This window comes from Sebastes umbrosus, chromosome 23 (assembly GCF_015220745.1).
Source record: "Sebastes umbrosus isolate fSebUmb1 chromosome 23, fSebUmb1.pri, whole genome shotgun sequence".
NCBI classification, from domain to species: Eukaryota; Metazoa; Chordata; class Actinopteri; order Perciformes; family Sebastidae; genus Sebastes; species Sebastes umbrosus.
Window position 1 is genome coordinate 2,775,939 of NC_051291.1, and position 23,502 is coordinate 2,799,440.

At 42.3% G+C, this 23,502-nt stretch overlaps 1 protein-coding gene across 8 annotated transcripts; it reads right to left on the reverse strand.

Moving 5' to 3' along the window:
- Positions 1–426: 426 nt before the first annotated feature.
- On the reverse strand, positions 427–23,020 carry nap1l1 (nucleosome assembly protein 1-like 1). Of its 8 annotated transcripts, none has more exons than XM_037760353.1 (16): positions 22,875–23,020; positions 17,234–17,272; positions 15,868–15,956; positions 13,336–13,438; positions 10,969–11,110; positions 10,330–10,422; positions 9,894–10,022; positions 9,623–9,694; positions 9,390–9,529; positions 8,320–8,477; positions 8,193–8,212; positions 7,853–7,975; positions 7,623–7,655; positions 7,426–7,476; positions 5,308–5,344; positions 427–2,254 (listed from the first exon to the last, which is right to left on the reverse strand). In XM_037760353.1, the coding sequence occupies exons 2-15, from the start codon at positions 17,248–17,250 to the stop codon at positions 5,339–5,341; spliced, it is 1,176 nt and encodes a 391-aa protein (XP_037616281.1). In that variant the 5' UTR covers positions 17,251–17,272; positions 22,875–23,020; the 3' UTR covers positions 427–2,254; positions 5,308–5,338. The 8 variants fall into 8 exon arrangements, with proteins under 8 accessions (XP_037616281.1, XP_037616280.1, XP_037616274.1 ...); XM_037760352.1 differs by having other exon boundaries at positions 427–2,257; XM_037760346.1 differs by lacking the exon at positions 5,308–5,344.
- Positions 23,021–23,502: the final 482 nt, after the last annotated feature.

Below are 23,502 nucleotides of genomic sequence, written 5' to 3' on the forward strand. Positions count from 1 at the left end.
TTTTCACACCAACTCTTTGGTGTGATAACTTTTACCATCTGCAGTGGAACAGTTAGTTAGCCGTTCCATTTTAAATGTGTATCAGTTAACTGTCCTCTCTGGGTTTACATCCATCTAATGGCTCTCTTAATGTTAGTGTGGCATTTGATGTGGTCATTCATTATGTCATTACAAACCAGATTCCCCATGGAGGTCAGAGTGTCAAATACTGTACAATCTCAAAGCAATGGCGCCCTCTTCTGGCGTGCGGTTGTACGTACAATTAATTGTTCGAACCTCCAGTTTTATAAATATGTTGGAAGAATCGATGTTTACGACTACATTACTGAGATAAACATATTTAGTTTTGTGTCAGTAGGGTGTGACAAACATTTCCAAGACAACGTCAAAGAACACAGATGAACAAAACGAGTCGACCACATCAGACATGTTTAACCAATTTATTCATGAACATACACGTACAGTTATTGAGTACATTAGTATTTTTGTAGCATAGCATTTTGCCTTGACAACAGCTGCTCAGAAGGACCCTACAGAAACCGCCTTCACGTCCTTTTTTCCCCCGATGAACATGATCTGAATACTACCTGCAGAATGAGAAGTACCCTGGCTCTCCACGGTGGACACGGCGCCGCCGCCCACCCAACACAACCAACGTTTGGCTGTTTCCACAACTAAAGAAGGCATTGAGGATGGAGTGGGAGGGAGGCAGGCTACGGTTTTCTTCTCGGTCCCCCCCTTTCCTGACTTTGAGTATTGCTCTGACGTGCTTTCCCTGTGGCCTTCTGGGTAACGAAGGAAAGGAGTTTTTTGGGTGGGGGGGATAAGGAGGGGTGGTGGGTCATTGGCCAGTAACGATGGCCTTGTCACGCGTCCCCTCGCTCTTTCACAGTGATAAAAAATGAACCGAGACCTCAGGGGCTGGGCTGAGGTCCGCGCGAGTCACCTGATCGGTCACAAATTGGTGACACCAAGAGGTAAATGTTATAAACTGATGGGGAGGGGGGGGGGGGTAGGGTGAACCTGGTTTCCTTTTCATTCACTGTGCTACATCTGCCCAACCCTGTTCCTACGAAGCCTCTCTGAACAGGCCAAGTGTGCCTCCCTACTGGTACTTAGAGACCAGATAGCACACATTGAACTCTCTACAGATCGCCCAAAAGAAAAGTGCTGCTTTACAAGGAGTACTCAGACAGCTAACCAATGATAGGACGCCACCGGTACACCACACACTAGTACAAAGTGCTATAGAAAAAAGACGACAGCCACGCCACTTGCGAGCCTACGAGGAGCCTGAAGCACTGAGGCCTCGAGCCGGACCCATCCCGCCAAAACTGTCTCATCCTAAGAATTCTCTGGAATGTTAAAGAGACTCAACCAGGCTGTGCCGAGGCCCTGGGAGCGACCCACGATGCCACGAAGAGGTCGAAACAATCATTTTTAGTCCAGTTGAAGTGTTTTTTGAAGAGAGGTTTCGCCGACGGTGCCGGCCAGTCTGCTTACTGGAATGTATCGAGAGTGGAAAAGTAGTTGAGCACAAGTGGCGCAGGATGTGGCCAAAAAACTCCGGATCCCATGCTCAGCAAGATTAGATAAACTGGAATAGACACCCCGGCGGCGGGTCACCCCCCGTCTATCCTCCGTCGCTAGAGCTGGAAATGCTACAGTGCTTAGGCCCCGCTAAGAATAAAAAAATATTCACCTGGGACAACCGGAACCGAACCAACCTGGAACTTTGGTAGGAGGAAGAGGAGAAGGTGGGGGGGAGAGGGGAAGGTATAAATTGCCGCGATGCAGTCTAAACCACAGCTGTTGTCTAAGAGCAAATACAACAAAAGACTTCACAAGAACCCAAACTAGTTTTTTTAGCAGTGAAGAAACAAGTTCATGCTTTTTGAGGGAGTTTTTTTTTTTCCTGTATTCTATCTATCGTACAGAGAAGGAGGAAGAGAAGGAAAAAAAAACAGGTCTAGTAAAATACTATGTATATTGAGCCACACAGCTCCCAGTATATTACCATGAGTTTTTGTAACAAAAATCTTGAAACTTTTATTTTTTTTCTTCAAATTCTCTACCAAGAAAAATACAAAACATTATAAGGCGGTAAGTAACTATTTTTTTTTTTTTTTTCTTTTTTAAGATGTGTTTTTATTTGTTTTCTTTTAATTTTGAGAAGCCGTTACAGTGCAGTTGATCCTCGAGGCAGCCGGGCCGGGCTTCACTGCTGCTTGCACTCAGCTGGGGGGGCTGCATCCTTCTGGAAGCAATCACAGGGGCGGGAAGGGGAGGTGAGGAAGGGGAGGTTTGTTAAGACGAAAATCACTCCAAAACACACACACACAAACAAACACCTGGCATACCAAAACCAGATCAACACACCGCAAAGCCGTTTCAAAAACTAAAACATCCAACAAGCTGCTGCTAATTCTAACAACATCTGAAAAGTTCTTCACCTCCCGACTGTTTAACAAACTACAGAACTCAGATATGAACGTTGGGACGACAACACATTAAGATCAGGCACTATGACAACTAGGGCTCAAGGTAGTAGCATCCCTACGAATGCTAGGATTAAGAAAGTGGATTGAAACGTCAACTTCTCAATTAGGAGTGTGCGATATGACGATATTAGATCGTGAACGATTAAAATGTCTCTACGATATGCCTTTTCAGGCGCGTCAGTGCAGCGGCTCTTCGCTTCCTAGTTTGGTGCTCATTTGTGTGAATGCTGCATTTGCTTGTCGAGTTTTGTCAGGCAAAGTATGTGTGTAGTCGTCAAGACTTAATCAACGTTGGATTACAGCACAGTACCGCCGTTACAAGCGACTTTCAAAGGACACGCAACATACCGGCGGACATGTCCAGATCACCGGGGTCTACGTGGATCGTTATCGTCTCTGAGAAGCGACGTAGAGAGAGGAAGCACACGGGGATGCTGGCTAGGCTAAAGAAGCATCCACACAAACCACCGCTTCCAAGCATCCTTCTCTCCAACGCCAGATCCATCGTTCACTAAATGGATGAATTGAAGCTACAGATGGCAGCTAACAAGTCCGCCAGGGACTGCTGCGTGATGTTAATAACGGAGACCTGGCTTCACCCGCTGATACCCGACGCTGCTGTGCTGCGGTACAGTAAGAGCAACGTGGGACGGACCAATGGATTCATCAGGTTTCATACGATGCCAGTATCTGCTTATTTTGTTGTCGGTGCTACAGGATAATAAATGTTGACACTTCAACAGAACCTCAGACTATTGTGCTCAAATCAATTAGCTGCCAAAAACAAAAGGAAACACTTGAGTAAATAAGGGGATGAGAGATAATTAAGACCCCCGTCATACTTGGGGTAGGGCGTCCTTCCAGCACTACACACTTGTGAAGGTGATGGCACGCTGCAGCTGCTCTCCATGGCCCGCTGCCACACTGACTGAACAGCGTGAGGTCATTCTAGATATTGTGCAACACATTTGGCCACGGCTGAACTCCCGACAGTCGAGTCCAAAAATAGTGCGAGACAAGATTTTACACTATGCTGTCGTTTTCACTAAAATGCCCAAAGTAACAGCTTCTATTGCAGACTAACGTCTAGCGTCAGGTGAGTGTTTTCTGGTTTTTATCTGCTGCTTCATTTGAGTCTATGCAGAGGTAGAAGGAAGTTACCGCTTTTATTGTTGTAGTAACGTGACGTCATATCCGGTCCGTGTCCGTCAACCAAAATAAACCGCAGCGACATAGTAGAAAACGTTGAAGGGTCAGCGTGGATACGACCTTCACCCTCACATGTTAAATCCAGCGTGGTAAACACTACACATCCAGTAAAGGATGGAAACACTTTGGGTTTCACACATTGACAGGAAAAGCAGAGCTAAAGCTGCATGCTAACTCTGTCACGGACAGGAAACGTTATCGTATCGCGGTAACGTGGCGTTCGAGCCGTCCGTCACTCTCATCTCCGTGGACGCTACAACTGTAGAGCACCCATATACTGACATTTATGTTAAATGCATTGAAACGACCCCGATGGAGCTGACGATGGATGGATAAAGAGAACGGAGCTGACGGGAGAGCTAGAGACGGACTTGGAGAAGTTAGAGGAAGTAGACACGTGGGACTATGTCCGATTTTCAAAATAAGGTGTTAACAAAGGGAACTGTATATACAAAATACATCTATGTTAATGGGTTATGTTCACCAGAAGTATAAAATATTAAATGTCCCTTATAAATTAAAAAGAAAATACCACTAATTTGTGAGGGAAATGTCTTTATTCTTTGATTTTTGGGTTGCTGGATTATAAATAATTCCTGACAATGACCGATATATTTGACTTCAGGACATCTCTGACTACATAAATGCTGAAAATCAAACATTTTTACTGTGTTAATTTGGATATTATATTTAGATAGTCCCTAGAAGTGTATGATTCAACTTTTTCCCATGGTCTAGTGTTAAAAAGTGCCAGTGTCAAAGTGCCAATAAATTGTAATATCGAATCGCAATATATATTGAATCGGCACCCAAGTATCATGATCGTATCAAATCGGAGGTTGGTGTATCGTCCCAGCCCTGCTATGATGTTGCGTCTGCGATGTTTTTCTGTTTTTTATCTGTTGCAATCAATCAAGTTTCAAATGAAAACAACAGGAAGCGGGCCATTATTTCTGACAATGACAGCACTCTTTGAGAGATAAACACTATTGGCTTTTCTTATATTGGTTAGGCCTTATTTCAAACACAAACAGCCCTGCGAGGCCGTTATCCCCCAGCATTAAAAGCAATCTATAGAGGAACAAAAAAAGGCAGCTGAACAGAACTAATGTGAACAGGAAGGAGGATAAAAACCATGGACGAATGGAACCGATGATGTTTAAATGAGTATTAAAAACAACCATCCATAAACAAAGCACAGAATTCATGGCAGACACATCCTCCTCCTGACAAAACTCAAAACTAGCCTGCGCTTGTTGACGGGGACAAGTTCAACATGGTGGAGAGAAAGAAAGAAAAACGAAAAAAGGGGAGGGCTGGACTAGCTTCAACATACAGAAATAATACAGGTGCAAATGCAGAAATCACTATGGGTTAAAGCTCAAAAAACCAACAACAAAACCGGTGGGTTAGTAACTCGGGAGGGTGCAGCACGGCGGCAGAGGAGGAGGAGGAGGGTGCTCATGTAGGGGTGTGGGGGGGTGCAGGGTTTGATGGATGGAGGATGGAAAAACAGGAGGAAAAAGGAAAGCAAAAGCCGGGAGAAGGGTGAGGAGGTGGGATGGTAGTAAGCTGACAATTCACAAGCTGTACCTACCAGGATAGGGTTATTTTTCTACTGTCACCACTTAAACCTAGTGAGGAAAAATTTAAAGAGTAGCTGACAAGAGATGCCAAAGTGACTGGAGATGAAGCAACATTAATGAATAGGAGAAAAAAAAAAAAGCTAGCAGAATACAGAATGTCAAAGACATTTTTTTTGTTTAGCAAAGAAAAGCAAGAGGTCATGCTCGTTTCTTATCGTGTCGTGTCAAAACTGCTCCAGTCTATGTCATAAAAAAAATCATTTGTCTTGTTGCTTGCAGTTCGTTTGAGCTTGCACAGCTTTTCTTCTGTACAACTGTTTATTCACTGTTTTTCCGCTCCATTACCTCCATCAGGAAGGCAGTGAAGCAGAAATGATCAGAGAATAAACAGAGCCTACAGGAGAGGACCCCTCATTTATCTGTCTCAGTCAAATTACAGTAAACATCTGCAGGTTTGAACTTAACTGTGTGGGTGTACTTTTACTTTTTTTATTATAAATTTATCGTGCCAAAGTTTCCTACACAAATAATGCGTTTGAATAAGGTCAAAATATGTGGGTAACATTCACTGGTGTCCTCATCCTTCTCTTTAATGCATACTGGATCTTTGCGTTGCATAAGGTTAAGGTTCAGGTTTTAGTGACAACATGCAACAGTCAGACTTAAAGGGATAGGTCGGATGTTTTGAAGTGGGGTTGTATGAGGTACTTATCCATAATAGGTGTATTATATTATATATTATATTACCTACCTGCCTTTATCTTGCTGTCGACAGCTCTATTTTTTCTTTGATAAGGCGACACTGAACAACAAACCTGTGTTGAAATCAGCAGGATGAGAGTTACTAACGTTAGCTGTTAGAAGCCGGCGGGCAGCGCTGTTATGTTTGGATAAATAGCGGAGCTGCTAACGTTAACAGAGGTGCCATTGAGTTATTAATATGAGACGTTCACGGTCTGCTCAGAAAAATGACAATTTGGCGAAAGTAAATTACAACGTCATCAGGATGTGTTCAAATATAATCTTGTTAAATTAAGTTTTTGGTGAGAAACTTGAATAAATCCAGTTGTTTGTAGAAGATGTTTTCACATCTTCTACAAACAACTGGATTTATTCAAGAGAATTATGACCTGTTTAACTTCATAACAACCTACCAAGATTTTTTTTAATCAAATATTTAAATAATCACAAACATTTGAATTGTGTGTTTTATGCAAATAACTACTATAGATGACAATAGCAAAGTACAGTACAGTACTGTGTACACTACCCTCCCACCCCCCAAACATAGGGCTCCCCGGAAGCTGCGGTGTAATTCAACGGTGTCATTTACTGTGTATATAATGTTTTTTATGTTAAATATATCAAACATTGAATGACATCAGATCTGAAAATCTAAAACGCAGCCTGCGTTTTGGTTCGCTTGGAAACAGTCCGAGACACCGGCTGTTTTGGTCGACACCAGAGTACGATTACTGCGTTCAAACCGCCCACACAAACCGCATCACAGGTTGATTAAAGCAGACTAAATGTTGGCTTGTGAAAGAGTCCTAAAATCTGTTTTTCTGCTGCCACCCCCGTCCACAGAAGTACATTGCTTTGCTCCCATCTGTTTCTCCAAACTCCAACTACTGTAGGTAATACACCGACTATGCAGAAGTACCTCATACAACCCCACTTCAAATAATCTGACGGGTGAAAGTAATTCTGAAAATACAAGTTGAGGATCTGGTTAAGATGTTGGTGAAGAGGAAAAATATCTACTGGGAGTGTTTATTGTTTTTGTCTGGAAGCCAAATCAAGATCACGACAACAAAATAAAAGCTGAAGCAAACCAAAAAGCTGGTGTACAATGAGATGCATTTGACAGTATGTATTCTGTATGTTGAAATCTGACAAGTCAATTTAACACAGCCGTTCTCTAACCTGCAGCTCACTGGATGGTACAACGCCAAACGTTTGTCTTTGTAACTTTAAAAGGTTCTGAGAGATCAGTGACCCACAGCAAGAGCTGCTTGACTGTTTTTCAAAGAGCATCCTGAGCCAACAGAGTTGAGAACAGCTGAGTCAGGTCTTTCTCAGGACACCAGAGATTCTTTAGAGAGATGGAGGGGGATGTGTGGTCTCACCTTGGGATCGTAGTCGGGGTCGTTCTCCTCGTCGGCCTCCTCCTCTCCTTCCTGAGCACACAGCACAGAACAACTTCAGACTACAGCCACAATTAACCCCTTATTCATCCGTCTATCACAACACTAGAACCAGACATCTCTTGTAGGTTGAGGTCAATTGTTTTCATATATTAACTTGTGGCTTTGAATAGTCTCACCTCATCGTCCGCCTCCTCTCCCTCTTCATCGTACTGTAAAACACAAACATGAGGATTAGTTAGAACAGCTGAACCTGGCTTCATGTTTTTCTCCCAAAAGCCTCATATTTTATTCAAAGAATACAGTGGCACAGGTGGCGCCCCCTCTTGGGGGAAAGAAAACAGTAGGTCTCATAGACTTCAATGTAATGGTCTCGTTTACAACAAGTAAAGACAACCCCGACACTCACATCGTCGTCGTCATCCTCTATGGCCTCTCCTGTGAAGTAGAGCACAGCCCGAGGTACGATTCGCTCACGGATGAAGTGGCCAATTTCAAAGTCTGCGGCCAGAACCGCCTCCGAGTCCTCATCCTGAAGATAAGACAGACCAGTCACAGTTCATTTATGAATTTAAAAACAGCACTAGTAACTAGGTTTTATCTACAGCATTCAACACTTTGGACCTGATTCTGCTTGTCAAATAGATCCTGAACTTAACAAATATGACTAACAAATCACTGAATATTAGTTTGCATCTAAAAAATAAACATATTTATTGTTGAAAGTGTAGAGAGGTACGGTGACTCACCAACTCTCCATTTTCTGGAACTGTAAACAAGCGGAGAAAGTTGAAGTTAGTTAAACCATGCAGAGCAGAGAAAATGCTAAATGTACCAGTGAACCCCGGTAGAGGCTGAATAACATCTGTGCCCCACCGTCATCCTTACCCTCTGGTGGGGTGAAGAAGTTGAAGAAGGAGTCGTTGGGGACCGTTTTGGTGACCGTCCTCACTGTGCCGCGGCCCTTGTGCTTCTGTTTCTTCTTGATTGTTTTCAACGTGACGTTCTTGCCCTTCGTCCACTCAATTGTGCAACTGTGGTGAAACATGAAGAGCAGGAGGAGGAGGAGGAGGAGGAGGAGGAGGAGGGGAGGAAGAGGAGGAGGAAGCAAGGTCAGTATCCAACATTTTAAATGTCAAATCGAAATGACATCTGGGGGGTTTATCTAGCTGGGGAGGTTGTCAGATATCCACTTAGAATTCAGAGAGATTCAGAGAGAAATGTTATAGCGGTGCAGCTCATGTTTCTTGTTGAAGGGGTGTTTTATTAAATAATAATGACGCCTTATAAGTTATGAGCTTATAAACAGTTGAGATGTCACGAGAACCGACACTTCGGGACCAAGTCGATGGAAAAATTCTGAAAATGTGACAGTACTCGTTTTTTTACCGTCAGAGCTTTAGAACAACGGCCTCTCGTCATCCCGGGGACTAGGGATGTTAATAATTAACCGTTAAACCGACATTAAGCATTTTAACCAATTAACGCTATCAGTTAAAAGAAATATTAATAATGAATTAAAATGCTGAGCGGCTCAGAGGAGCGGCTCGTCACTTTAAGGAGAAAAGCTGGTCCACCTTAACAGCCCACCTTAAGAGGCGGAGCCGGAGTTGCAGGATACAAGAAGTAGACTCCGGTCTATCCAGCTCGCTTGAGCGGAGGAGTTGTAGTTTCATAGCATTTATTCACTGACAAATAAACTGTACACACACACACACACTGTCTGTTACACCTACGTTCACAGCTAGAACGCCACCAACAACTTCACACTCGCCACCAACACACACACGGTCTGTCCGACACTTGCTAAAGTTACGCAGATTACGTGTGTGGCGGCGGCGAGCACGAAGCCTCCGGCAATGCTAGAGCTGCTAACGTAGCACAAATACACACACTGTTTGTTCAAACGAAGACAACACACAACAAAAACTGAGTGCTGAGCTCACCCTGTGCAGCACATGATCTCTGGTCCGTCGAAGGAGAAAGGATCGGTCTCGTCGGGCTCTGACCTCATCTTGTAGGTTTTCGTCAACACTGTGTTTGTGAAGAAGTCGTTGGCCTCGAAGTGGAACTCTAACGTGAAGCTCTGGAGGGGGGGAACGAATGAGATCACCATTACAGACGGCTCAACGTTAACCAACTGGTTTCCAGCTATTTAACACGAGTCGTGCTCACTCACCATGGGCTGTCCTGGATCTGAGAACTTTACTTTAATATCTTGTAAATGTTTAAGGATGGGTTCATCGTGTTCCTGAGGAGAGACAGAGAGAAGCACCAGGTGAGCATCCAGTATTCCTTCTTGATGTAATATACCATGTTTTTGTCATACATCCATGTTCTACACAACTCCGCCAGCAGGTGGAAGCAAACCCTGATTTTTCATATAGCTGGAAGCAAACGCATGTGTGTGACCCATTTTCAGCTTTCAGCAGCCGTCTGGGCGAACCTACCTGCAGCATGTCACTGAGCAGGTCCACGTTTTTGAAAACCGTTAACCAGAACTCCGGGATGCCTTTGGGGTCTTCCTTCTCCTCGTCCTTCTTCTCCTCCTCTAACTTGGCCTTCTCCTTCATCTCGTCCTAGTTAAAAAGGAAGACATTTTCTCTTCAAAAATAACGCTTGCTCGACAAACATATCACACCATATGAAACAAAGAGCTGTTCACCACCTACACCCACAAAAAGACGCATTGGGGATTAGATGAAGAAAGTGAGCCAGCTCCATTTAATAAGAAAAGGTTGCAATAGATGACTACACCGATTTCATCAACTGAACGGCTGCCTGCATGCTTATTCTGTTCTCGGTGAGACTCTGAGCTAACATGCATGAAATGAAAGAAGAGAGCTAGTCAGACAGGAAGCATGCAGGTGTATACGTCACCTGTACCTGCTTACTTACTGTCAGCTCTTCCTCCTCATCTGCCTTCCATTCACATTCCTCGTCCGTGGGCTCATAAGCTGCTTTCACTATGTCACTTCTCTGTGAAAGAAGAACAGGAGAAAACAATTCGAGTTAAAGTTTGTACCAGCGGCACCCAAGTAATGTATATTTACATATATCATCTCCTTCTGAAAAAAGAAAATTAGGGCTGTCAATCACGATTAACATACTTAAATCCCGCACATTTATCTGTTCAAAATGTACCTTAAAGGGAGATTTGTCATGTATTTAATACTCTTATCAACACGATGTACACCACTTCTATGTGACATCTACTGCTGACCTGCTATCTCCCCCTAAAGACCCCCTGAACCCCCCTAAAAATGACAAAAACAGGTCTATTGTGGGTATCAGAGGGTTGAAAAGGAAGCTGAATTGTGATGCTAATCTTTTAGTTTATGATTTGAGGAAACGCTGAAAGTTTATCTACAAAAACATACATACTCACAAGTAACCGAATATTATTTCAGCCTTACCAAATGTTGAAATATGCTTCTATAACACAGAGGTGCACAAAAAAACATAGCTGCAGAAATACAATACGAGTACTGAGGTCACAATAAAGGAAGTGTATACATGACTTACTTTGTCGAAGAGGGGCTGGTAGAGGGCCGCGTACTTTCTCTCCAGTTCATGGACTTCTTCGTAGAACTTTGCCTCAATGTGGGCACATTTGACCTGCAGGTTCTTGAGGGCGTTTACACGTCTCTTTACGACCTTCGGTAAACTGTGGGACGACAGACATGAACATATGAAATCCTGGCATTCTACCCCTTCACTGCACTTATTACACTTCTGACCAATTATGTAAAAAACAAAAAAAGTACACTAATGGGACTAAAGTCGTGGGAGTTTGTGCAGCCCCTATCTATAATCGGAATCCCAAAGATATTACTTTGTGATCACGCATTTCTTTTGCTCCTAAATAAAAAAAACAAACCGAACAAAATGTGCTTAATGGGGAGCAAACTGTATCAGAGAGGACGCTGCCTCGGAAGTTAATCTGCTGAGAGCTTTAGAGCAGAGCGGCACTCTCCCCAGAGCATCTCCAATATGCCAGGGTGGCATCCCAGCAGGTACACACTGTCAACTAACTGAAACTACGCCAAGAACAGCTTTTATTGAGATTTGCTTCACTTAACAGCAGGAGCGAAGAAATGATGTGTTACTTCTACACACAGATTTATTGGTTGATGCTTGAGGTATTCGTGGCCTGGTTCATTGTGTGGATGATGCAGATGATGCCCTAACAAACACATGATTTCTTATGCTTACTTTACAGCATTCATTGACTATACCTGTACCTACGGTGGTTACATTGTAAATTTAAGATATTAAGATGTAATCCCATACCTTTGCATTTAATTATTAATAACTAGCTTAGTGTCTGTTTAATCCTTTAATCCTAACCTTTTCTTTCTGTTGTTGTTTTGAATGTTTAATGTTAGTTCCCTCATCTTGCTTGTGCTTGAAAATAGCAAATGTCTCCATCGTCAATACTACACAGGGCACCCAAATCAAGAACACTCACTAATGAATAGGATTTTTGTTGATGACATAAGTGTTGTTGGCAGGCTAGCATCCAGCTCTAAAATGGAAAAAAGCTACAGTGCTGCAAACGTTGCAGCAAACATTCATTTTGCATGTTTCACTGTGTTAAAAAATAAAATGATTTCTGTCTGAGGTCTCAGACAGCCTTGCAGGGAAGCTGGTTGAAATCCTTGAAACATCCATCAACATCAACCAGCTTTGAGAGCTGGAGCGAGGCTGCACAGAGTCAAGTTTCCCTGCAGTATGGGAAATTAAAACGCCTGCGCTATCCTGGCAAGGGGATGTATGTTTGGTCCCAAGTGCTGGGATGTTGCAACTGGTGAGTTTGTCGGCGACTGCCAAATACTTGACAAGTTGATCAAAGAGCTGCTTGCTGCTGGTTCTGCTGAGAATAAGGGAGCAGTGGGTGGCACAGGCCCCAAGCAGCCAAGACACACGACTACGTTCACTACAGCATCTCAGACTTTATACCTCCTGCACCAGCTCCATGACTAACAGGTTAAAATAACCTTAAGAACAAATATATACTCACGACGTCTAGAAAAAATGCATCTGCCCTCTTGGACTTTCTCATGATAAGAATTTGTCCTGACCAATAGGCTGGTGCCTGAGACAATAACATAAGTGTGTCATATCCAGGCTTTCATCAGTGCCAGTACTCTCAGGCGGCCTCTGCTGACCTCTGTTTTCTTTCTGTCAAAATAAAGCCAAACAATGGCTGTGTGTAGTAAACAGGCTGCTGGTTAAGCTGCTCTACACAATGTGATGCCTGTGAAGCTGCGCCAGCTTCTCCTCTTGCCTCTTCCTGCTATTGAGATGATTAGTAATTGACCTAACGTGGGCTGAGACTTGACATTATCCTCACTTGAGCAGCTCCACAGTGTGAAACATGGCTGTAGCCTCTGGATGGGCTCAGACATTCAGTGGCTACTTCAACGTCTCCTCACATCTGGATTCACCGGCTTCATCTTTTACTGGAATATTTCTGCTAAACATGAATATGACTCAACTTCATTTTTTAACTTGATTTGCATAAAAGCATTGCTACTCAGGAACTAGCATGCAAGTGTGCAACTGGATCAAGCAAAAACATCCAGTTACCATCCAAGTGTGAGTGAATTATTACAACCAAACATCCACTGTGCAAGTTACTGAGAGTTTTAGATTAAAAACAAATCTATTATCTTGATTTTATCTGTTATACTGTAATGACAGATAATGTTATGATGTAAAATGTGAAATATGTAATAGTGTTTACAAGCCTTTTGCTAGAAAGTATAACAGCATCATCCCTCCTTTAGAGTTTGCAGACACTGAACTATGCTGCAGCTGTAGAAGGGTACACGCTGCATTAACGTGTTCTAAGATTAAGTTATCGCCAACAACAGGATTATGTCTCACCTCTCCATGTACCCCGACGGCGAGCCGTTCAGACCATCCAGCCTCTCCTGCAGAGCAGCCAGGATCTGTGGATTCTGCATCATCTGCACGGTCAGCTGACGAGCTGCGAACACAAACACATACCGTAAGGTCAAAAAGTGCAACGTGAAGGCAGTTCAATCAACCTTGCTTACAGTATCGCAATATATTGAATCGTTACCCCTGTATCATTTGTTAGAATTGAACTGGAGTGGGAAGTTTGATTAAGTTAATGCTCAAATATGTAAATTTATGCAGGACAGGTATCATCAGCAGCACAAGAACATCATTTTTATTTGTTCTAGTCAGTATTATAACTTGATCCTTCCTGCGATATCCTGAGTCATCCTGAGGTTTACTGTACATCTCAGCACTGTGTGTGTTTACCAGAGTAAAGTAAGGAGGGTGGAGCAGAATGTGAGAGCATCTCTCAAACACATTTAACACCTTTGTTGTGTGATTTCAAGTAAATAAAAGGTGAACTGAACTGAATGGTCTGGTTAATATTGCTATTGTGCTGCACAGTCACAAGAGGACGCAGTCAGCAATAAAGGAGCGCTCTTCCTTTGTGCTCACCAGACAGGTGACAGATGGTACAATCCAAGTGTCCGACACATTGCTTGCTTGCACCTATCAAAGCTCAGCCAGATCGCTGCTGGCAGGTGAGAAGATTAAAGAGATTGGAAGTCACTTTTCTCTGTTGGCACATCCCCGAGCATTTTGCTTGTAATGTGTTACCAGCTAGCACAGATCGGCTGTCCAAGACTCCGCGTCCAGTCAAATAAATACACCTGTGCTTGTCTGAATTCACACAACACAAAGCTGTTGGCTGGATGCAAAACATACATCAATGCACATGCTTTTTTGAGGTGATAATGAGGAGTACCAAACTCTGTACTTAAAAGGGACCCCTAAAAAGGATACTATACCCATTATCTATCAACACTCACTGCCTACATGGCTTGGAAGGTGACATTGTAGATTATTCTTATAGGATGTAAACAGCTTAAATTCACTCTTTAATTGTAATGTCTACATATTTGCTCAGTGGGGGGAGACAGTATCACAAAATCCTCTTAAACCACTCCAGTAACATACGTTCACATCTGAAACCCAGCTGACCGTAGCTGCCTCTCTCTATCAACGAGGAAACGTCACTTTTTCCAGTGACCTTTTACGCCCTCAGAGCTGCTGAGTGTTTGCTCATCAACGACGGTGGTGGATTATCACTTTAAGCGTGCTCCCAGATGAGCTCAGGGATGCAAACGCATGTATGGTGAATAGGGTTGTTAATAATTAACCGTTTATAAGCAATTTTTTACCAATTAACACTATCAGTTAAACGGTTGAAAGAAATATTAAAGTTCAGTTCAAACTTAAGAAGCTTCTTGGATGAGAATTGAAACGTCTTCAAGAATCTAAACCAAGTCCAGTTGCTGCTGATTTCCTCTACAAACGCTGTTTAAATAATTTGCATATAATAATCAAGTAGTCCTCTTACAGTGTTCATTTCGGGTCTTTTCATACATGAAAATATACGGTAAAACATTTTAAAACTGTTAGACTAACGTTAGTTAAATTTCTGTTTAGTTTTTTACTTTACTCCCGTGATAATTTGCCTCGCGGACCATCTGCTTTCTAGCTGGATATGTGAGGCTGATACTGCGTGCACATTGATATCATGATGGGGGAAAAAAAGGGGAAGTTCCACACATGCATTTACAGGTAGAACATTTATGCATTCCCATTTCTGAAAAAAAAAAGAGAAGCAACACTTTCTGCATCAGTGAATAGACTTGAGGACAGGGTTGGATGTTTCTGTATAATTTACACTTTTTGTTTTTAACAGTTCACTTCCACGTATCTTACGAGCTGAGATTTGTGACTCACGGCAGCCCTGATGTGTTAATGTGTGATATATATTAACGAGAGTTTGCACTCACATTTGTAACCCTGTATTACTCATGTACTAATAATCTCCCATCAGCTTCCAGACCTCATGTAAAGCTTTCCTGAGAGTGTGCTCGCTATGAAAGATCAGTCGTAGGCAGCCTCCTTTCAAGTCTGGCTTTTAAAAGACTATTTCAAACTTGTTATAAATAGACGAGGCCAAGCGGGCATCTATATCTATCCACGATGAGCCGGGGAGTAGGCTAATATATGAGAAAACTGTCTGAATCATTTATTGAGCATCAAAAGGGATGCATAAACAGCATCGAGATCCCAAAATAAAAACGGATTAGTGCCTCCCAGCTCTGAACTACAATTCAGAATCATGTCACGCAAATAACTGCTCAGTTTCAGCACCAGGCTGTAGCACACACAGCTCAGGGTGTTACTACTGGAGTGACATTTAGAAATGGTGATTTACAACATTTCATCATCTAAACTATGCCTTTACCTCTGCACAAATTAACATTAACAGTGTCATTTGCTTTTTAAAGACGTCTATAACTTTACTTACACATTGCTAGCAATGACACCATCAGAAATTTGTACTGCAGAGAGACCTACCTTTGCTGTTTTCATCTTCTCCCGTCTCCTCCTCTTCAACTTCCTCCACGTCCTCCATATCTGCCGGGTCCATCTCAGCCTGGTCTTTGCTGCTCGGGGAGACACAGAGGGGGAGGAAGACAGAGGGGAAGGTCAGCCAAAACACACACACACCAACAATTCAGACTGTTTGAGTGCACAGAATTAACACCGATCGCCAACTACTTATGGCATGTTTAAGGTGAGACTGCCAGACACTTTTGGCCACCCTCTCTGCTGCTTCCAATATGCAAATATTGATCTAGTTTATAATTCTAAAAAGATTGTTTTGGTGAAAGTGAAAAATGAAGCTGGGAAACCTGTTTAGTCAAAAATTACCCAGGACAAAACTCACAAATTCATGATGGAAGCTGCAAAGAATAAGTATGAGAACAGTTGGTTGAGTGCTTGACTGTGAAAATAAGCGATAAGCTCCAGCCCTACTTGCATGCCTTGCTCAAGGGCACATTGGTTGGCAATTGACCCTTTGGTAATTGACCCTTTGCTAAGCCCCGTCCCCCCGCTGCTACTCTATCAAGCTGTCAGCACTACCATGGAGCCCGCACTGTCACTCCCTGCATAAATATGTAGCTAATATTTAGAAAGAATTAAAGCGATTTCAGAGAGACATACGCAGACATAAGGGTCTACAATATGCGTTTAAAGGTTATATCAGGATGTCAAACTGATTCAGCAGCAATAACGGGTTAAAAAGATAAAGATAGATGCTAAAGTCTACAGATCACAGTGTGAAAGTGAGCCGATTGACTTCCAAATGAGGGAACCAGAAGAGCTAAAATGCTAACTCATTTCTGGGTTTTCTCTGGGCACAGCTTCACAAGCATGGCCTCTCATCCTACTGTCAGTCTGCAGCACAAAATGAAAATCAATGGCTAACAGTGGAGCGTGTGTGTGTGTATGTATGTGTGTGTGTGTGTGTGTTAGGGAGAAAGCATCCATCCTGGTGTTGTGTGACAATTACTGGAGCATCACCCCTGATGGAACGATGTTCGGGTCGTTCACTCAAACATTGTGAGCTATCTTGTATGTTTGCGTTTAGCGTGTGAAACTGTCCCGATGTAATCGGAGCCCAGGCGTGGCGTAGACTTAGTAAACAACCGTTTCCATCAGGGCTCATTGATGGGGGCAGCCTGCTGCACTGTCATCCTGTAAAACCTATGGGTTTAATCACGTTGTATAATGTTGCTATCACAGAGGGGTGTTTTCCTTTCAACTGTCACAGACCACCAGGGTCAGCTTCAGCGCGGCATTAGACCACAAGAGGAGACCGTTGGCGGGAGAGGCCAAGTGTTTGACACAGAGCAGCACTGATAGGAGATGTACTTACTTGTCGATGTCTGCCATCTTAGCTGAGTCTCAGGTGATGCTAAAAAGAGAGAGAAGAGAAAGTTAATTAGTTTAGAAATACTGGAGGACTCAAACTAATTAGTTTTCACTCACATTTGACTGTCACAAGATCTGGGTCAAACAGCATTGGCAAATAAACTCCTGATGCTAATTTTAAGATGCTTAAAGTATTACAGGGGAAGTTAGCAACACATGATTGACAGTTAAAAAAAACAGCCACAGAAGTTTTTGTAAGTAGTAGAAACATGCATTTAGAAAGAAAATTTTGTAGCCTCCATCAATCTGGTGCACTTTGAGAGCAAAATTAAGATGTTAGATCTAAGAAGAAACATGTGCTCTTGTAAACAATTAGCATACAATCACAAACACATTGGTTGTATAGATATGAATGGTGATGACACGGCAAAAAAAAAAAAAACTCATCGCCGCAAGGTCTAGGCAAGGGGTGCTGTAAAGCGCCACCTTCACCCTACAGTAAGTCGTGTTGCACCACAAAGGCGTAATGTTAAGGAAAGAGGTGCGCTGGATTTATAACCCAAGACAAAACGACAGAGTCATTGCTAAACGGGATGTGACAATGTTTTTATGTTGATTATCTTCATAGTCGTAGGAAGCAGTGATGCCAGATCTCACGAGAGAAAAAAGCAACCAGATTTATAGAAACAAGCCCAAAAGAAGCAGAAAAAAACCCAAACTAGCAACCTTACCTACCTACCTACCTACCTACCACAATATATGAGAGAGAGGCGGCCACTTGATCACTCCATATATATGTATGAATGCATTTTGCCTTAATTTTTTGCTTATAACTTTACATTTTTCTTGTTATAAATTCAAAGTTGAATGTTTTATTTAATTTTAAGCTCAAAACTTTACATTTTCCTTGTCAACTAAACTTAAAGAAGTTGAACATTTAATTTCATTTTGGCGTTTTGTTTAATTTTTTGCAAATCGGCATCATGTGCTCGTATATCACACTTACAAAAACGGCAACCGGCCTTCGAATCGTCACCCACTTGAGGGCGAATCCAATCTTAAAAGTCCACTCTTTTTCCCCCCAGTCTTTGTTGTACTTTTTGCCATATTTCACCCACTTAATACCTGGCATTGTTAGCCAAACTCCCATCAACCCCGCAAAGATTTGTCTCACAACAACAACACGGATCCTGCAACAGAAGAAACTAGACTGGTATAGAGGAGAGAGACAGGAGCAACGAGAAACAAGCCCAAACAAAACACAACCTGCCAAAGTCACTTATAATAAGCAGACTTGGCAACTCTGGTGGGAAGCCGTTAATTGTAATTTGAATAATTGCACAGCCCTACCATATACCAAACGTCCTCTCCGCTACACCCCTAGAGCGCATGGTCGGTCAAAAATCACCTGCAGCAAATGTGACTCGCATTTCAATTGGGTACATACTATGGAAAAGGTTCCTAATCCTGGTCTTAGACTGCCACCTTGCCATCCTGTCAAGCCATTAATTGCATTCACCTTTCATCCCAGGGGGTAAACAAGCCCTATTAGACGGTGACACTTAACAGCAGCACAGCTCTGAGTACCGAGGTCTACAACTCAGAACCTCTGGAGTCATACCTGATCAGAAAATCAGTCACTGGGATGAAACTGTTTTCAAAAAAACAACGAAAGCCTTTAAGATTTCTTTAAAAAATGAGCTGGACGGATATCCTTTTAGCAAAGCCATCATATCACCACCATCTCTCTATATATTAGCTGGCCTACATTCAGCTAATACAGCAAGATTATTCAACTACAGAGCTGATGTGACAGTTCACTGGGCTCAGAGCAAAGTCACGTGGCAGATCAAATTGTTTCTTCTGCCATACGGGGGATAACTGATGGAGAGAGAGAGCGGTCTGCGTGTTGACTGATTTGTGGCTTTAGTCGTGTCTCATTTCACGATGGAAAGCTGTCACTTTTTTTTATATGGAAATACACTTTCATTTTTATTCAACAATGGTCCAAACGAACTAAAAGGGCACAGCATGAAATGATAAAAGCACATATGCCCCATATCGCACTACAATATCTAAGGTAAGATGACACCCACCACCACGGCCATCTTGTATTCTCTAATATGCCAAATTATTGATGGGAAAGTACTGTAGAAAGCTTTTAGCAGCAGCACACATTTCTCAAATATACTGTCGTTGCGCAAAATGTGATGTCAGGGTATTTCTAGTTGGGGTCAATACTTGCTTTTTAATGGGCAAATGTAATTGCAGGTAAACAATCTCACATGGACACATCAAAGGATCAAACTAGGCAGCGCTGATCAATATGAATCAATATTCTGTTACTGTAATGCCTATTTCTCGTGTAAAAATGTTTTCAGATGATTGAATGCATTTCTGCCATGTGTGACTGCAGAAGTTCCTAGAATACCTGGACATGTTTAAAGCAGCAGTAGACAGCAGTGCATGAGACAGGTAATCTGAAAAGATATCATCTGCCTCCGGTGTCCTCCGGTGGTCCTAACGGCATCTGCAAGATTCCACAGACCGGAGGAAAACAACCAATCGGAGCCGAGCTCCGTCTCTGAGCAGCTGTCAATCACTCGCTAACTCCAACCAAACAATCAAACTAGGCAGCGCTGATCAAGTATGAATCAATATTCTGTTACTGTAATGCCTATTTCTCTTTAAAGCCTAAAAACAGAGCCATGAGGAGGTGCAGAAGTCTAGTTATCTCTCAGTTCACTTGAATTATGTCATGCTGAAAAGTTATTTAATAATAATATATTGCTCAATGATGCCAAAAATATTCTGCCTCTTGCCACTTTAAGTATCTCCATCATGCCAAAATGTGTCATTTCAACAATGTAGATCTGGATAAGGATAACACTCACATCTGACCTGTCCAAGTGATGACTCATGATATGAGACACATCTGATATATTTGGCCCACATTACAGCTTTAACAAGTCAGTTTGGCATGCCAAGCATGGACAAATTAATCATTTCAGCCTATATCACAAAATAAAGCCAACAAATACAAAATAGTCACATGTTTTCTCAGATCTGTGCATGAACAATATGAACTACATGTTGTGACCTTTCACTTTGTCGAGACATGCCTTTTCTCCTAATCCAACCAACCAATGTACTGTTACTAAGCACCGCCCACCAGCTGGGTCACAGTCTTTCTCATTTTACAGCTTAACAGTACACTACGAGATGTTTCTGAAAACATTTGAGGCAAGAAATAGGCATATTGATTAATATTCGATCAGCGTGGCCTAGTTTGATCATTTGATCGGAGTTCGTGAGTGATTGACAGCTGCCTCCCCACTGGCTAATGTTTTAAATCCTGAAAACAGAGCAATGAGGAGGTGCAGACTCTCTCAGAACACTTGAATTACAATATGCTGAAAGATTATTATGGAATTTTTTGCTCAATGATGCCAAAAATACTCTGCCTACTGCAGGTTTAACATAAGTGCCTATTACTATCCATCATACTTATCAAGACTGGTCAACTTGTGTTCAGCATCATGTATCCTGGATTATTAATAAATGTACAAATAACCTACACTACTGCCACTTTAAGTATCTCCATGCCAAAATGTGTCATTTCAACAATGTAGATCTGGATAAGGATAACACTCACATCTGACCTGTCCAAGTGATGACTCATGATATGAGACACACTCTGTATCTTTTATATCTCCATTATTGTTTTTATCATTTTTGTATAGCTTTACCTCTCCTGTGTTTCACTCTGTTTGCTGATGTTGCTGCTTTGACACCTGAATTTCCCTCCGGGGATTAATAAAGGTTCATCTTATCTTATATCTGATATATTTGGCACACATTACAGCTTCAACTAGTCAGTTTGGCATGCCAAGCATGGACAAATTAATCATCCTATGTCACAAAATAAAGCCAACAAATACAAAATAGTCTAATGTTTTCTCAGATCTGTGCATGAACAATATTAACCACATGGTTGTGACCTTTTAACTTTGTGGAGACAAGCCTTTTCTCCTAATCCAACCAACCAATGTACTGTTACCAAGCACCGCCCACCAGCCGGGTCACACACTTTCTCATTTTACAGCTAGACAGTTACACTATGAGATGTTTCTGAAAACATTTGAGGCTTGAAATAAGCATTACAGTAACATAGCATTGATTCATATTTGATAAGCGCTGCATAGTTTGATCATTTGATCACAAGCTAGATTTGTTAAAGCCTGAAAACAGCCATGAGGTGCAGAAGTCTCGTTTTCTCTCAGAACATTTGAATTACAATATGCTGAAAGGTTTATTATGGCATTTTTGCCCAATGATGCCAAAAATATTCTGCCTACTGCCACTTTAAGCCAAAATGTGTCATTTCAACAATGTAGATCTGGATAAGGATAACACTCACATCTGACCTGTCCAAGTGATGACTCATGATATAATGAGACATATCTGATATATTTGGCACACATTACAGCTTTTAACTGCCAAGCATGGACAAATTAATCATCAGCTTATGTCACAAAATATATAGTCCCATGTTTTCTCAGATCTGTGCATGAACAATATGAACCACATGGTTGTGACCTTTTTAACTTTGTGGAGACAAGCCTTTTCTCCTAATCCAGTATAACACTCACATCTGACCTGTCCAAGTGATGACTCATGATATGAGACATATTTGGCACACATTACAGCTATAACAAGTCAGTTTGGCATGCCAAGCATGGAGAAATGAATCAGCCTATGTCACAAAATAAAGCCAATAAATAGATCTGTGCATGATTAATATTAACTACATGTTGTGTGACCTTTTTAACTTTGTGGAGACAAGCCTTTATTCTGCTCCTAATCCAGCCCAGCGACCACGTGTTGCATGCTCTCTAGTCTACAGCAGCTCCATCAATGACTGACACAAAAAGACCTGCAGCCTGCTCTCTCTCTCTCTCTCTAAAGCCACAATGTACACTTCATTTAAACACCAAAATGAAGCCAGCAGAACCTGTTGAAACCTTTACCGCCTCTTCCAACTGTCAAACAACAGAAAGGTCCATCCTTTAGGCTAGTTAACAGGCTAACTTTAGCCGGCCTGCCTCTGGTCTTGTCACCGCACTGCCTCTCTATCTAGCTTCAGTGCTACTAGCTGCGCACTACTTTGAGCTAGTGGGAGGAACATCGACATGATGGTGCTTTAAGATAGAATATATAGTCCAGTTATAAAGGAAATGGTGCCACACGGTCCAGTACTATGCTATGTAATCCGTTATGTAATAATAACACCGGCTCTGTAGCTTGTTATCCTCCAGAAAGAATAAGGTCAAGTCTAAAAAATCCCAATATACTAGAACAAGTGTCAACAAATGTCGAAAAACGCCGTCAAATGTCGTGATTAATCCAGTAACGGACATTAACGGACATTTAAACGTTAGAGCAGTTAGAGCCGTTGGTTTATTTTTTTTGAATCGCGTGTTAACTGACATCATGGTGGAGCCTCAATGGCTGCCGTCTGTCTTCCTCCGCGGCGGTTATAGTTAAATATCAGCTAAAGAAGATGGTATTTAACATATAAAAACGACGGATGACACAATAGATCGGTGGCGGAGATGTTGGTGTCCCTGTCCGTGTCCTCTTACCGTCGCTGGCTGCTGTGTGGCCGGAGGCGGTGGCTGGTGAAGCGGCGCTGCGCAGTGAGGAGGTCCCGGAGAAGAAAGACTCCGCTCGGATGGCGGTAAAAAGGGCAGAGAGATCCCGCCGCCTGCGCTCATATACATCCGACGTCATCACGTAAACCGGGCAGTCGCCGGGGCAACGCTGAAAAAAGGGGAGGGGCCAGAGGGGGACCCTATAGGAGGATGAGGGATCATCTTCATCTTCATCTTCATCATGATCATCATCATCATCATCTTCATCATCCTTTTTCTTCTTCTCAATTAATATTGAGAAGAAGAAGATTTCGTTCTTCATCATCATCATCATCATCATCCTCATCCTCATCATCTCCATCATCATCATCATCATCATCATCATCTTCATTATCATCATCCTCATCCTCATCCTCTCCTCCATCTTCATCATCAATTTCATCTTCATCATCATCATCAACATCCTCATCATTTCATTCATCGTCATCATCATCATCCTTTTTCTTCTTCTCAATTAATATTCCTCTTCATCATCAACATCCTCATCATTTCATTCTTCATCATCATCAGCATCATCATCTTCATCATCATCATCCTCATCCTCATCCTCATCATCTCC

Coding starts and splice junctions, on each gene's coding strand:
- nap1l1 (XM_037760345.1), bottom strand. Junction 10,023..10,329: donor AGCTGACAGTAAGTAAGCAG/GTACAGGTGACG, acceptor CTTTTTAACTAG/GACGAGATGAAGGAGAAGGC. Junction 7,656..7,852: donor TAGAGGATGACGACGACGAT/GTGAGTGTCGGG, acceptor TGTGTTTTACAG/TACGATGAAGAGGGAGAGGA.